This window comes from Amphibalanus amphitrite, unplaced genomic scaffold (assembly GCF_019059575.1).
Source record: "Amphibalanus amphitrite isolate SeventyFive unplaced genomic scaffold, NRLGWU_Aamphi_draft 000484F_arrow, whole genome shotgun sequence".
NCBI classification, from domain to species: Eukaryota; Metazoa; Arthropoda; class Thecostraca; order Balanomorpha; family Balanidae; genus Amphibalanus; species Amphibalanus amphitrite.
The window spans coordinates 426,916-443,371 of record NW_024881978.1 but is presented as its reverse complement, the minus strand read 5'-3'; the positions used below and the strand labels follow the sequence as shown (position 1 = coordinate 443,371).

The following is a 16,456-nucleotide window of genomic DNA, read 5'->3' as shown; positions in this document are numbered from 1 at the left end:
AACATGGCATGCCTTGTTTGCTGACCATGTTTGTTGCAATAAAAAACATGGTTGGTTACCGCAAAAAGATTTTGTAGCCTTGTGTGCCGAGTGGCCGGTGCTGCAGTCGCCCTCGTCTCCCCACGCCTCCACCTGGTGCCCCCGGCCGTACCTAGAGAGACGTCGCCGAGGCCCGGTATGGCCACCGCCGGCGGGATCTTGGCCACCAGCTCGTCGCTGGTGAGCGCTGGCGTCAGCGGAGAGGCCAGCAGGGATCGGCCTGTGCGGAGAGGGTGGCGGCGTGAAGCTACGTGCGGTGCGCGGCGTGACCAACGGGACCCAAAGCATGTGCTCAGGTGTGCCTGCTACCTCAGCGTAGTGCGTGTGCTTTGGTGAGGTTGCAGTCACTAAGCTAGACTAGGCGAATGCGATGTAAGCAGCATACATTTGAAGTGATGACATCTGCATATGTGAGAGCTTATTGAACTCAGGAACATCAGCATCTGGGCATTATTGGGAATGGGACCTTTACTGGTGTGTCAGAACTGAGGTCATGGCAGCGTGGGTGACAGTTTAGCGGTGCGTTTACGAAGCAACAGTGCCTACCGATAGCGTGATGCATGCAGTTGGCATTGCGCGATTCACCTGGCAGCTGAAAGTTGCTTACTAATCCGCTAAATGACTGTGCCTCTAGGTATAACATGCATATGTATCGCCATCATTGCTCCGGATTAGAAGTATTTATTTATAGTCTCTTTTTTGTTCTTTACGTGAACCTGCAGTAGGTATGTACTCACCTCTGGTCATTTGAGGTTGGGAAAAGGGATCTAGTTAAGGCGAGGCTGATTGAAACTTCCAGCAAGGAGAGCTCGAAGCTTCAAGAAAGAGGACATCGGTCCTGTCTCGGTCCTGTCCTCAATCGTGAAGGCATCCTCGTATAAGATGCCATGTCGACTGTACCTGTTACTCGCGCTCTCCTTTCGCCCTGCACTCACTTCTGCAGACGTTTTCGTAGTAGGTGCCCGGCTGGCGTCCGGTGTCGATGAGGGGCCGGTTCGCGGAGAGGAAGGTCTCCACGCCGTCCGGCAGGGTGACGTGGTCCAGGTGGAACAGCTGGCAGTTGTAGGTGGTGCCCGTCGGCGGGCCGTGGTACAGGAACGACCGACACATGATCTCGCTCTCCACCTCACAGGCGCGCTGGCACGCCTCGGCAGTGTTGGCCTGGAGACGCGGAGAGGTTGCGGTCAGTGATTCCCACCCCCTCAGGCGCCCTGGAATGTATCCGGTCCCCGTGCAGTCTTGATGTTGAGACAGGAGATCCCCAGCTGAGATGGTTGTTGGAGACTGTCAGCATTGGTCCTGGGACGCACATTACGGGAATCGGGACATATCCTTGCGAACGTGGATCTCAAACATGTGGTGCATACCTACTACCTACTATGCCTGGTTGGATCCGAATGGAAGGTTCAGACTGTAATGAGTCAGACAGGAGGTGAAACTACAGAAAGTGTTGATTGAGTACGGTGTCGGACGTTGAGGGAACGTCCCAGGGATTGGAGGTGCCGGTGAGTGGAAGCCCTTTTGATGTGAGGGGTCATGCTCATACATGATGCCTGGTAATTGCAACAGCCGGAACTCTGATGTCACGTGCACACCTCTTTAAAAGTATAGCGATTTACGGTGCGTATTGTTGGACGGTGACAACTGACAAGTGACAACAGAGGTGAGGTCTAACGGGAGTTAGTGAAGACCGTTTCGGAGCTAACTAACCTTAAAAATGCTTCAACAAAAGACACCACAGCGTGGTTTAGACAAGTCATCCAGCCACATTAAAAGCTCGCGGAACAAACAGCGCACTGTGCCTCCGGGTCTGTGCCTCCGGGTCGTGGTTGAGGGCGTTTCTGCTCGGTGTGTGCCCGTGCTACCGCCGCTGCCGACCGCTGCTGGGCCGTTCTGTAAAGGGTGCCGCCGCGTTATACGGCCGGCGACCCGTTACCCTGACTGGGTTGGGCTCGGCGCCCTGTCCCGGCCCGGGTCGACCGGCCGGCGCCCTCCGTCCGTCGGGGTCGTTCGGGGTGAATTTGTATGGGAGAAAACGGCCGACGGTCCCCATGCTGTACCGCCGGAATGTGGTGGACCGATGCCATCATGTAGGCGCTCTGATGGGGCGCAATTTTCTTTTATAACTTGACATGAATGTTGCCACTGCGATAAAGCCATTGTGCGCATGACCCCAAACGTGCGCAAATTGAAACCATGATTGCCTGGGACTCGTTCCTGACTTTGTCATTGACTCACCATGAGTTCCAGGTCGACGTAGAAGCTGGTGTCGACGAAACGGTCGATCATGGCGTTGGGCACGCCCAGGTTGGGCACGGGAAACAGTCGCTCGCCCTTGCACGCTTCATTGCCTGCGAACGGTGGTGAGAAGCGGTCAGCTCAGTCACGCGCGTGCCTGACCTCGGCGGCCTCGGGGAAGGTCCAGCCCTGGTTGGCACATTATTGGCACGACTGGAGGGTTGTGTGTGGATGCTGGAGGATACTAACCTATGTAATGGGAACGATGAACGAGATGTGATGTGCCGGGACAGGATTTTATGCAGCTCGTTGACAAGTTGAAGTCAAAGGGCCGGTCAGACGAGTCGATTACAACTGTGACTTGGTACAGGAAAATAAAACACAAGGAGCGTTCAACATACATCGGATAGGTAATGGTGTTGCTTGAAATTTGAATCATACACATTTATCTCATATGATTCATCTTGGTTGGCCCTATGACATCACGTGATTCCCTGTACCTACTAAAGACGACATCTCCGCAGAACGCAAGCGTGATGCGATGAAGACAATTCAAGACATGACAAGCTTTGATACGGTCGAGTAAATTTTAGGCCTTCGTGACATCCGAGAAACTACAAACGGCCCACCGCAATACACCGCTACATCGACATTCCTGTACGGTTATAAACCCAGTCCTGGCGTTATGAAGCGTGTAAAGGGTCGGCTGTATAGTTTATCACGGGCCCGCAGGTCACCGTTGGAAGTCTCTGCCGCTCGGGACACGGTTGGGTGCCCGCGACCTGTATATACGCATCGACTCGCTGACGTTCCAATCACTATCGCCAGTGGCACACGGCGGAGTGACCCGAATAATACGCCCACTTGATGGTCTTGGTCCCGCGGCCGTCTCACTTCATGCCTCGGCTTACTAACGGTCTCTATGTGCTAAACATCGCTTCGCTGCTCTTTGTTTTAATGCTACGGCCCAAAAGTCCAGTACGTACGAGAAAGATCGCAACTAATTCGGAAAACAATGTATCTCCGATCTCCAACTTTGGTTTAGGGCAATCTCACGTGATGTCTCCACTCTCCAACGATAGCTGTCATCTATCTTTCTTCCTGTACCTCATCCCTGCGTTAATACTAGGTCAACAATTCAACCCATTAACCCGCGCCCTGCTGGGGAGGGGGGTGTTTGAACACCCCCCTTGTGGTTTTTCGCGAATATCTCAAAAACCACAACGCGGAGCGCCGCCGTTTTTGGTACACCTTATCATACATCAATTCTACACTTGTTGTGAAAGTTTCAGACCAAGGTCGTTCAAGGTCAGGTCAGCAGGTCACTTGAAGTGACCTCACCTCATAAAAAGTTTCAATGTCTGTCATAGCTACACCGAGTGACCGATCGCTTTGAAACTTACAGCGATTGCTAAGAGCAATAGCATGTACAAAATTTATATCTCAGAATTTTGATATCGATGACCTAAGGTCAGGTCAATTTTGCGACCTCCCCATTATAAGTCAATGGGAGAAAATTGAAATGCGCCTCTTTTGGACGAAAGACATTATAAACACTCCCAAACACTGAATTACAAGTGGTTTAGACACACTGAACATGGAAATGGTGTCCGTGACCCCTGTTTATGCCCTGAGGTCATCTTAGGTCACGAATGGTATCTAACAGTTTTTCGCAAAGAACCTTTGATAGAGGCATGCTAGAGCAATGAAAACGCCTTAGATGTGTTCAGCTCGACGATACGGATCGACTGATATGCAACATGACCCTTTCCGGTCAGGTCATGACCTTGACCTGAGGTCAAATTTTCAAGTTGACCTTTCAAGGTCAAGTTATAGTTCATTCGATGCGTCTTGACGAGAGGAACACGATGCCGGTAAAAGTAAGTTCGTACAAGGCTTGGGTCAAAAGTTATTGCAGAAAAAAACTTTCCGAAAAAAATCGGCCATTTTTGCAGTTTTTGCCCCTTGCAGGCAAAACCGTTGACGTTAGGTCAACTCTGAGAGCATTACTCAGAAAGGGCGTTAATAGGGCTATCGAATGCGCTTTTCCGCGGCGCTGTAGCTCTATTGGTTCCCGAGTTATGCGTTGGCTTCTTGGAAATTGTCGACATTCGACCTGGAAATCGGCGAAATTTTGCCTTCAATGACCTCTGGTGACCTGACCTTTGACCTGACCAAAAAATTGACCGAAGTGATTTCCTCATTATTTTTGACGCTCTTTCGAACGCCGCCTTCCGCGTATCGCTACGTGGCTCAGGAGCCGAGTTAGAAGGGGGGGGGTCAAACACCCCCCCCCCGCAGCAGGGCGTGGAAATCCAGGACCCCCAGCCGGGCGCGGGTTAATTTGCAGAAATGTTTTTTTAATGTTCATTGAATGACGATGACATCTTTTGGATGACTTTGCAACTTGTAGTTTTTATCGAATTTTCTGCTTAGATCCTGCGTAAATCGGCATCTCTTATAACCGATGGCAATATGTTTGATCGTTCGGCCCCTATCTTCCACATTTGCTAGCAATCATCCTAACCTGGCTTGTCAGTGTCGCCTACGGCTTGCCATGGCCAGTGGCCACCGTTGCCCCGTTCCCGTCTCTGTGCACTTCTGCCAGGGCCGTCAGCAATACCTCCATGGTGTCACCTCCACTCGGTCGGCACTGTTCTCAGCGCGCGGCCGGGGGTGCGGCTAACGGGCCGTTCGGCAGCCGAGCGTGCCCCTCTCACTGGGCCACTATACCAGCGGTGACGGCTCGGCGCCGCCGCCGGCCGCCTGTGACCGAATGACGTCTTGCTCGCCCCTGACGCCGGCGTCATCACCGAGCGATCACCGTGGTGGTGGATCAGTCGGCCATGGTGGAACTGCGGTCTGACTGCTGGGTCGGTGCCGTGCGGTGTGATCACTCTCTGGTCGGGTTTATTCACACGGAGATCGCAGAGCGATGTTTTCCTGTTTTCTGAGGTGTGGGTGGGAGGTCGGCCGCCACAACGCCGTTCGTGCGGTAGGCGCCGGCAGCCACCCACCCTCCCGTCTGCTGGGGTGACTGGTCGACGTTCCGGTCCAGCGACCACCGAGCGCCGAGCGGCGGTGGGTGCCGATCGGAGACCGCTAGGGCGCCACCCGTCCACCGCGAGGGGCGCCGCGCCGCTCAGTGGGTCAGTGTAGTCCACCGGCCGCGGCGGGACACAAGTTCCGTGAGGCTAGCACGAATAACAAATGGACCGACTCGCCCTGCCTGACGTCAGTTTGGAATTTCATCGGGCTGATGGTGGGTTCGATACCTTGTGACCTCCAGAGCACTGCACGGAGTGTGACCGTCACTGAGGTCGCCGCTGACGCTGACCCATTACCCTAATCGGCCACCTGTGCAGCTGCACTGTCACCCGTGGCTCAGCACGTCCCGTCTGCCCCGACCTCTGCCCCGTTCAGACGTACCGTTCAGACAGAGGTTCTCGAAGTAGTCGACGCCCTGGACGTCCACGATGTTGGCCGTCTGGTCGGCCGTGCGCCGGTCGTGCTCGGAGAGGTGACACTGCAGGGTCACGTAGTTGTACTCGGCCGAGCGGCACACGAACCGCTCCTGCGGCACGACATGGGGTCAGACGAGGTCAGTTGAGGTCGGACTGGGCGTTATCGAAGTGTTCGTGAGAATTTAGATGAAGTCCCGGTTCGGCAGACAATGCAATCATAAAAGCTAGTAAGACTGTCACAAAATCCCGTAAGAAAATATACGAGGAACTTGTATTCTGGTGAGGAATAAGCAGTCTGCTCCGAACTGAAAACCGGATCTAATTTGTTCCTTCCGATCGATACGATAACAGACAGCGCCATCCGGTCGATGTATGGACACTGGACAGGTTCCGATCCTTGTTCCGATAACCCAGTGAGTGACCTAGCCACTGATTGACACGATCATTACCACCCTGTCACAAGGTGATTGATAGGTAGATCGGGCGAGTGGGTGAGTCAGCGAGACCAGAGTTAGTGACCGTGGGTGGGGCGAGGATCGGGAGCACACTACTGTCGTCTAGCAGCGCTGCTAACCGCTAGTATCGTGCCATCGAACAGGGTTTGGCTGCCCGTGATCAAGCCGTTTACGTCCAAGTGCAGTTCGATGCCGCGTGGCGAAATAAAGGCTGCTGAAGACCTTGAAATATAGGAACCGTGGTAAACTCCGTCCAATGTGACGCACCTCGTTGAGGCAGGCGGCCAGGCACGCCTCCTTGGTGGAGGTGAAGATGAGGGCGTTGTCCAGACCCTGCAGCATCTTGTTCGGCACGCGCTCGAACGTCCACGGACGATTGCACACTTTGTCTGCAAGGCACAGGTTACGGTCAATGATAGGGAGATTTCTCACATTGAGTGGCGCATTTGTTCACTTACTTATCTATCTCTTACTTGTTCATTCGGTGTGCTGGGAAGCGGTCATTATAAGTTTGTGACGTTTGTTCCATGCCTAAGTCATGCCGTTAACCATCCATGTTTTTAGCTCATAGTTAATTTAATTTTCTGAAGATTGAGGTTTTTCGCGCGGAAACAATCTCTGATGAAAAAAGAAATGACTTCGATCGTAAAATTGTATTTGGCCGCTGTGATCCAATTAATTTCACAGTCCATTGGACGACATAATTGCGTTGTCCGTAGGCGGAATGTTCCAAATGTTCCAAATTCTACGCCATCATCCTCGCACGCGTTGTCATCCCGCCGCCGGGTCGTGCGTTCCTGACTGGTCCTCCGGCGGCGTGCCCCCTGGCGCGTGGTGCGACAATGGCCAGTCCCTGGGGCCGTGGCACCAATCGGGCACCGTTGGTGCCGCTGCACGGTGCACGGAATTATCACCAGCGTGCCACGACCGCGCACACAATGGCTGTGACCAGCCCGCCGCCAACCGTCTTGGTGATTAGACGCGGCCAGACCTAATGGGAAGGCGGTCGCGGGAGGTATCAGTTCATTATAGCGTGCTTATAGCGTGTCGGCGACAGGTATTGGCTCGCAAAGGCACTCGCACGACTTCTGGCGCCGGGTCGCGATGCCGTGATGGTTTGATTTGGAGGTGCAAAAAGCGGACGTTCCGCCCCGGCGGGTGAGTGCCCCTCATTAGCGTAACTGGGCCGTTGTCGCAGTATCTCTATTGCGGGAAAAACGCCCAGTGGACCGTTCAATCGCCGAGGACGCGATCGGAGGTGGTTAGGAAGCCAGTTCGGGGCGCGATGGGTTTGTTTTTGTTTGGGTTTGCGGTAACGTATAACGGGAGTAGGTCGGAGGTCGCCGCCGTTTTTGGGTGATTAGATGGCGAACTGTGCGTGGAGCCACTGCATGGAATCGGATCACTAGCAGTACTTTAACCCTCGCCGGACCTATTGGTTTTCTACATACGCGCCGGCCGAGGGGGGGGGGGGCGGGTACGACCCCCCCTCGCCGTTTCGCCCCTGGTGGAGCTAGCGCGTCGCGGAAAAAACGAGCGTGTGCGCCGTTACGAGACGCAGAGATTGGTACCCGATTTTAAGGTCCTAGGTCAACCGGTGACCTCTGAGGTCAGGTCAAGTGCCCCAAGGTACGGTTCAGTTTTTGGTGAATAACTTCGCAAAAAACGGTCGCAGAGCGCCGATTTTGGCAGCATCGTGTTCGTCTCGCTCAGGCGCGTCGAATGATATACTTTTTGTCCGGGTCAGGTCAACTTGGGGTGTTGACCTCAGGTCAAGGTCAGGTCAGCACCCCCAGGTCACGAAGTTGGTCGAAAGGGGTCATGTCGCATATCATCCGATTCGGCAGGTCTTCCTGAGTCCATTGGTGGCTTTCCCGGCTCGCTAGCTCAATTTGATCAAGAGTTATTGACGAAAAACTAATATGACCTTGATGACGTCATAAATGACGTCACGCAAGGTCAACATTGCAAAAGTGACGCATCTAACCTTGCAAGGAGTGCATAAAATCACGATTCTGTGTGCTTGAGATAGTTGGAGATCGTTCCCGGCGCCAGAATAGCAGTTTGAATTTTTCCCCATTGACTTATAATGGTGAGGTCACGAAAATGACCTGACCTCATATGACCTTTAGGAAAAATCCGAGATATACAAGTTGTGAGACTCATAATGGATACTAGATCCTGCAAGTTTCATTTCCCTGTGACATCTCCTCTGGCAGTGAGGGCGTTGCGAAGTTGCGACATCTGAAGACCGTGCAGAGGTTCACTTATGACGTCATAGGTCAGTGACCTGACCTGACCCAAAAATGCGGTCGGTGTCAAAAGATGCGGCTTGGATCAAAGGTCAGGTATGCCAAGTTTCAGCTCTCTATCGCCAGCGTGTTCGGAGCTATCGCGAAAAAAACCCTATGGGGGGGGGGGCGGCACCCGCCCCCCCCCCCCCCCTCGGCCGGCGAGGGTTAAACTTTATCCATAATTACCCAGGTCAACTTTGCCGATGCATGACTTGCCGTTTCAAGCAACTTTGCGACGCACGGTTCTTGGTTCTTATATGGCTCTGCATTGCAAGTTTTATGTATGTAAATTCCGTCTGTACCTATTTCAGGCAATGACGACTTCAGGTAAATTTATCTTCTTTTTGGCCAATATCTGTTTCATTTGGAATGGCTCTCACACAGTTTTGAGACCAAAGCACAGTTGCAGTTAGACGGCTCCGTTCGATAAACGATCTGGGCTGTCCGGCAGCCGCGGCGATGTCCGTTACTATACCGTGCCACCCACCGTTGGCGGCGGCGGGCCTCCTGGGCCGGGCCAGCCTCACACCGTCTGGTGTCGGTTCCAGTCTCACTCTAATGGCCCGTCCGACCATCTGGTGGCCGTAGGAACACGCGCCGGCCGCACCGGTCCCTGCCGCCGGTACCGGCGCGGCCCGCGGACCGCACGACTCTGCCCGAGTGCTGCCGACAGCTCTCCGGAGTATACGGAAGCTCTGGTCACTCCCACCGGCCGGCAACTGACGCTGCTGGTGTTTTGGTGGCTGGGCGTCTGCCCACTTTTCACACGTGACGTGCCGTTACGGATTATCAAAGCGGTCTTCAGCATTTCGGGTGTTCAAGATCCATTAATGCGCGACAAATGGATTAATCCAGATTTCACACGTAATAAGCAGTGTTCGAGTCGGTAACTGTCGGCTGTTGTTTTTGAATAGCAGTCTGTATCAAACATTTAAGACTGATTTTTTTATGGATGATTCGTGCTCTTTAGAACATACAAAAGAGGGAAGCAGAGAAAAGTGGATCCACTGGTTTAATACATTTGGAAACAAGAGTAAGAAAGAACATAGAATCTCCCAAATCTTATGTCCGCATTTTCCATGACCAGCAGTCTATTCAGCGACTCACCCGAGCGAATCCGGAGTTTGACCATGTAGTAGGTGCTGACGGCGCGCTTCGGCACCGCCGACGGGTTGTTGGCGGACGTCTCGTTCTGCAGCAGACACACCGTCTCCTGGATCGGCGTCAGCGGGTTTGTGACGAAACTGGAACACGGCACATCACAACGTTATTTCTGTCGTCATTACTACATCACAGTGACTGGAGAAGTGGGATAGCGCTGGTCAAGCGGCACGCATGGCCATCGTAAACGGCCTTCGCACGCACGCCGTGGTTGGGAAGAACGTTTCGGTTGAGGCTCTCGAATATTACGTGGGTAGGGTAATTACGGGTCGATGGTTTATTATTCATGACAAAATCGGTCACGGGTGAGTTCGCAGCCCGGACAGGCGGGCGATGCAGAACGCCTGCCTTCTGCGGCCGATTACCACCTGAATAGCCTACTTAGCGCGTCATCTGAGGCCGGTTGACGGCGTTGGATGACGGGCAGATCTGGGGGCGTTGGCCGCCGGGCCGGACCGGGATGACAGCTGTCTGAGACAGCACGTGCTGGTCGAACGCTGGTCGTTTCCGGTCGATTGTTTGGCTAACACTGAGTGAAGAGGTCAAGTAGGTGGCTAATTCGCTTTGGACTCGAACGTTCAACGCTGGTTATCCGGTCACTTTGTCGCTCGGGTGAAGCTCATTGAATTGAGAGCTCCTCGCTGGATGTTCTTGTCTTATGACGCATGTATAACATTTTCGACGCCTGACCTATGCTCCCAATGCTCGGCTGAACGCCTTTTTAAACGATATTTCGAAGTATTAAAGGCATTCCAAACACTCAGCTAAACGCCTTGACGGTGCTCACCTGAAGGACGCGGCCTGACACTCTGGCTCCTCGCGGCACCATCCCTGGCACTCGTAGAGGGTCAGGTTACGGATCGTGTAGTAGGTGTTGCCGCGGTAGTCCATGTCTGTCAGCTTCTCAAACGCCACTGCTGCCGACACTGTGGACGCAAAGGAACGGTGAACGTCACAACACCCTAACAAAGGAGAATAAACTCAGTCGCCTTTACAACTACCTTTTTGTATAACAAGTTGTCAGACATATTTTCTTGTGGTAATGCAAAAACACATTGTTTACTCAACACACGAGACATTGTCACAATAGCGTTGATATGAAGATAGCGTAACCGCTTTACTTATTCGTTGAATTAACTCGCTTTACTCTGCCATTCCATTTGCACTGTTCCACATGTCGCCTCCATTCTCACTCCGTAATGACATAACCGTTCCGTAATTGACCCACCCGCACAGCGTCTCGTATACCGTCACAATTTCCGGCAGTCAGCGACCCCCGACCTCCGTGCGCGTCACGTACCGTTAGATGCCGAGAATGAGATGGTCAATAGCGTCACGGTGATGAGGCGGAGGACAGTGACGGTCCCCGGGTCACCTGCTCGCTCCATCATAGCGGCGCTTCTGAAACAATGCAGAGCGGCGCTCGTCAACAGCGCTGCCTGGACGGGGGATTCCGGTTGAAGCGCAGTCACGTGACCTGCGATATCTCGGTGCGCTCTAAGCGGAAGGGGTGTGCCCTTATAGGTTCGTTAACTTTTGAGCCTATTTATTTGTGTCGTAACGATTGCAAATAATTTCAATCGTCGATGGACAGAGAATTGAAAAAGCATTACGAATATGTATATTTTGACTGGAAAATACGTCAATGGCAGCCTGCAGCCTATTTGGCACGGGAAGCTTTTTTCCGGAATTGTCAGTACTAATTGCGCAAAACTACGCCTAAAATGGAAAAGATGGTTCAGGTAATAGCGCAGTGTGTTTATACATACGGTTTCTTTAAGCGCACTGCACTCATTTCGGATCAAGTACGCCCTGAATGGATATTTCTTTTTTTTTACCTATACCATTTTCTTTTACCTTCCAACGAAGCTGCCATATGAAGCACTTTCCCAGTATCGATGCATGCAGGCCTGTAGATCATAATGGATAGGTACATTATTGTAAATTCCACATATTTTACTACGCATATAATTATAATTTCCTAGAAAAAGAATCGTGATATCCCCTTCCGAAAACGAAAATTCATCGTTTTTTCCACTTATTCTGCCTCCGATTCCATTTCACTGGCCTTCTCAGGCTTGAAACGGGACCTCTTAGACTGGAACACGGGCCCTCTCCAGCTTGAAACGGGCCGTGCCTTCCAGCTCAGGGGCGTCATCGACGTTGTGTTCGGAGGGGTCGCGACCCTGCATTTCTTATGAAACCAGAGCAGTCGGACCCCACACTTTGAGCACTGGTACTTATCTATGAAAATAAATTACCTATTTCTTATGTAAATCTAGTGCTCACCCCCAAAAATAGTGGGTAAAATCAGGAGCTTTTTGGGCTTTTGTGGGATTTACTTTGACTGACCGTCTGGCCTGGCCCCCTCACTCGAAAAATATGTGGCTCTAATTGGGCCCACCTTTTGTGACGGGCTGCGGCCGCCAGTGATGGCGCCAGGCCAGGCCATCTGTGCTCATGGCCTAGCAGCACCTCTGGCAAGAGTTCCCTCCATGGCAGGAATAGGCCCGGAACAGGGGCAGGGCCGGCGCCACAGGGGGGGGGGCAGCTGCCCCCCCCCCCGCTGCCAGCCGGGCCCTAAAAAAAATGCAGGAACGTGCATTTGGAGGCAAGAGGTACCTAATGGCCAATTTATGCACCTGAATTCGATCGGAGACCTTTTGTCGGTCGGAGGGCCCTGGTCAGTGCTCAGCTAGAGGGCCCTGGTCGGCTAGAGGGCCCTTTTTAGTCAGAGGGCCTTGGTCGGCCAGAGGGCCCTGGTTAGTCAGAGGGCCCTGGTTGACCAGATGGCCCTGGTCAATCAGAGGGCCCTGCCAGTGGCGTATCCAGGATCTTGAAAAGGGGGAGTCCAAACCTGCTCAAGGGGCCCCACCCTTACCTTAGGGGCCCCAGTGGTAGCATACTTAAACCACGCACAGGTGCGGTTTTTTGCCACTTTCGCTATGTGAGGGAGCCCTTGATTGATTGATTGATTGATTGATTCATATTTTATTTATAAAAAACATTTTTACAGTCATACATTTACACGGATTGGTGCAGAAGCGACAAGCGCTCATCTCTAGGCACCTCTCCCTTAGGCACACTTGGCAATCTAAAAACTCTGAAGGCTCATTTTGGCCTCTGAAAGCCCCTCTTCGGCGACAGAGTGAACGACTCTGGCCTCAGCCGGCCACATAATGTTCGGCAACAGAGTGAACGACTCTGGCCAGAGCCGGCCCTATAATGGCCTCAGGAGACCCATGCTATTGCTGACCTCCCAGGGCCCCACGCTGGCTCTTTGGAGCCTTTGAGTCACTCTGATGGCCCTATGCCGCTCTCGAAGCCACGCCGGTCTCTAGAAGCCCATGCTGCCCTCTGAGGGTTCCGCGCTGGCTTCAAAGGGCCATTCATACCTCAGGGAACTCAAACATGCATAAGATCTGAAGTATGGCTGCCGAGGCCCTCAAAGTGGCCTCTAATGGCCCGATGCCAGCCTATGAAGGCCCCGTGCTGGCTTCTGAGGGCCCAGCACCAGCGTCTGATGTCAGATGACAGCTGGCCCCACGCTGGCCTCAGAGGGTTCACGCTGGTCACAGAGGGCCTCACACTGGCCTCAGAGGGCTCCACATTGTCTTCAGAGGGTCCTAAACTGGTCTCAGTGGTCAGTGGGCCTCAAACTGACTTCGGAAGGCCCCACGCCGCTGGGCTTGGAAGACCCCAGAAGCTGGACATAGACAGCCCCACACTGAACATGAGGGCCCCACACTGTCCTTAGAAAGCCCAACAATGGACTTAGAGGGCCCCACGCTGGCCTTAGAGGGCTGCACGCTGGCTCCTTAGGGTTCCAACTTCCACGCCAGCGTCAATGGGTCCCACGCCCAAGTCTAAGCTTCTGTAGGACCGCCGAAGCGGCCTCTGAGGGCCCCCACGCTAGCCTCTGGGGCTCGGCCTCAGCCTCTGAGGGCCCTGAGACGGCCTATGAGGGCCCTACGCCGGCCTCTGACTTCTGAGGGCCATAAAACGGCAAATTTAAGATAGTTTGACGTATTTGCCTTTATTTAATGACTTAATGATGTAATGACTTTATTTAAGTTTGGGCCAATACTTCGGATAAGGCCCTGAAGGTCGTTTCTCTTGGGACACCCAAGCATGCACGTACCCAGGATTTCGTCCAGGAGGGGACAACCTGCTCTCGAAGGGGCACCGGGTTACCTGGGGGGGCCACTGTCAACCCAGGCAGGGACGTATCCAGAACATTTTGATGGGGGGATTGGGCACGGTGGGTCCGGTCCCCCTTGCGGACGGGCCCCTCTATCTGTCTGTCTGTCTCACTGTCTGCCTGCCTGTCTGTCTGTCTAAGCCCTGAAAAAATGTGGAAATTGGCAGATAAAAGTATCATTTTGCCTGAGAAATGTGCATAAAATGCACGGTCTTTTATGGAGAAGCGAAGCGAGTGAGCCCCTCAGAGTCGCCGATGTTGGTCCCTCAGACGTGTCTGTGAAAGGCCGTCAAATGCGCTGGTGTGGGGTCCACACAGGCGCCGTTGTGGGGGTCTTAGGCTTAGAGACGCTGGTAGGGGCCGTCATAGGCATGTATGGGGCCCTGAAAGTTACTAGTGGCCCTTCACAGGCCGGCAAGGGAACCTCAGATGCCGGTAAGAGGCCCTCAGAGTCGCCGGTAAATGGCCGTTAGATGCGCTGGTATAGGGCCCCCGGAGGCGCCGGTGAGCGGGCCTTCAGAGCCGCCGATGTAAGCCGTTAAGAGGCACTGGTGTGGGGACCTTAGAGGTGGCGGTGAGGGCCCTCCCAGGCGCCATTGTGAGGGCCCTCAGAAACACTGGTGTGGGCCGTGGGGCATAACAAACAGGTGTGGGGCCCTTACAGCTGATCCCTCATTAGCCTTCAAGGACCCTCAGAGGCCGGCAAGGTCCTTCAGAACCTGGGGTGGGGCCTTTCTGGAGATAAGTGTGCCTACATAAGAGCCCATGACGTATTCTCAAAAGCCCCGTGGTGTCCTTTCACTCCTTTCCAGTTGAACCGTGGCCAGCGCGGACCCTCTGATGTCAATTGGCACCGTAGGGCCCCTTCGGGCCCGAGGGGACCCTAAACCATATAACGGACACGTGTCTCCTCGCCCCTGGCTATGCCATTGAATCCAAGTGATCAGGGGCCCTTTAGGTAATCAGGGGCATCTCAGGTGACTGCAGGGGCTTTTCAATTGATCAGGGGCCCACCAGGTTACCATGACCAGGGGACCCTCTGAAAATCAGGTGCCGGTTATACCACGGGCTCCTCGGGCAACTAAGGGCCTTCATGTGACTGCAGAGGCCCTTCAGATAACCAGGTACTCCCCGGGTAAACATTGGCCCCTCAGGTGACCAGGGCTTCTTTAGATGACTGGCCAGGGGCCATCCAGGGGATCAGGGGTCCCTTGGGTAACTAGTGGCCCCTCAGATAACCAGGGGCCCCTCAGATAACCAGGGGCCCCTCAGGTAACCAGAGGCCCCTCGGGTAACCAGGGGCCCTCGTAACCAGGGGTCCTTTACCAGGAGTCCTTCAGATAACCAGGGGTCCCTCAGGTAACCAGGGGCCTCTCAGGTAAACAGGGTCCCGTGACCAGAGGCCCTCAGGTAACCAGGGCCCCTTAGATACCTAACCAGGGGCCCCTCAGGTGACCAGGGGCCCCTCGGGTAGCCAGGGGCCTTAGACAACCAGGAAGCTCTCAGACAGCCAGGTGCCCCTCAGATAACCAGGGCCCTCAGGTAACTAGGGGCTCGTCACATAACCAGGGGCTCCTCAGGTGACCAGGGGGCCCTCAGGTAACCAGGGGGGTCCTCAGGTAGCCAGGGGCTCTCAGGTAGTTAGGGGCGCTCTGTGTTCGTCACTGTGATAGATATCGCTCTTTGATATCAGTTTTTCTTCCGAGTAAAAGACAGTCTGTCTAGTACTGGAATTAAGGCAGGGAGACCCAGAACGCTTTCGTCACGCTGGTCCCCCTGAGTCATCCTTGGACCTCAGGGGCCCCCGTGGCCCCCCTTGGGTACGTCACTGCACTCAAGTGACCCAAAGGGTTCACTTGCATGTCTGATCCCAAAGGGGGAGGCCATGGCCTCTTGGCCTCCCCCCTGGATACGCCACTGGGCCCTGCTATGTCAGAGGGTCCTGGTCGGCCAAAGCACAGAGGACCCTGGTCGGTCAGAGCTCAGAAGGCCTTGGTCGGCCAGAGGGTCCTGGTCGGCCAGATGGCCCTGGCCCTTGTCCGTCAGAGGGCCCTGATCGGTCAGAGGGCCCTGGTCCGCCAGAGGGCTCCGAACCCGGTCGATCAGAGGGTCCTGGTCGGTCAGAAGGCCCTGGTCGGTCAGAAGGTCCTGGTCGGTCAGAGGGCCACAATCGGTCACGGGTCCTTGGTCGGCCAAAAGGCCTTTGTCCGTCAGAGGGTCCTGGTCAGTCAGAGGGCCCTGATCGGCCAGAAGGTCGGTCAGAGGGCCCTGGTCCGCCAGAGGGCCCCGGACCCGGTCAATTAGAGAGTCCTGGTCGGTCAGAGGGCCCTGGTCGGCCAGAGGGCCATGGTCGGTCAGAGGGCCCTGTTCGGCCACAAGGTCCTGGTCGGTCAGAGAGGGCCCTGGTATGTCAGTCGGCCTTGGTCGGTGGACGCTGTATCTGTTATCACGTCATCACTCCGCCACCTAGCATGACCCGGTTAAATTTATTTTACCAAACGATGGACAATGATGCCCCAACATGTGTGAGAAGTTTCATTATGATCCTTGGACTGTGGACTGATCCTTTGATCCTTAAGACTGTGGGTACCAGCGTAAGAAAAC

At 54.2% G+C, this 16,456-nt stretch overlaps 1 protein-coding gene across 3 annotated transcripts in view; it reads right to left on the bottom strand.

The window, feature by feature from the left end:
- LOC122392384 overlaps positions 1-16,456 on the bottom strand; it is a 30,003-nt gene that overhangs the window by 5,286 nt on the left and 8,261 nt on the right. For 2 of the 3 annotated variants that reach the window (XM_043387190.1, XM_043387189.1), the window contains exons 2-9: positions 10,952-11,052; positions 10,439-10,577; positions 9,598-9,734; positions 6,464-6,585; positions 5,707-5,851; positions 2,278-2,390; positions 975-1,200; positions 152-259 (exon numbers count right to left, since the gene is read on the bottom strand). In XM_043387190.1, coding sequence (XP_043243125.1) covers positions 152-259; positions 975-1,200; positions 2,278-2,390; positions 5,707-5,851; positions 6,464-6,585; positions 9,598-9,734; positions 10,439-10,577; positions 10,952-11,042 — 1,081 coding nt within the window. In that variant the 5' untranslated portion in view covers positions 11,043-11,052. The remainder of the gene's footprint in view (positions 1-151; positions 260-974; positions 1,201-2,277; positions 2,391-5,706; positions 5,852-6,463; positions 6,586-9,597; positions 9,735-10,438; positions 10,578-10,951; positions 11,053-16,456) is intronic. The other variant, XM_043387191.1, reaches the window with a different exon arrangement.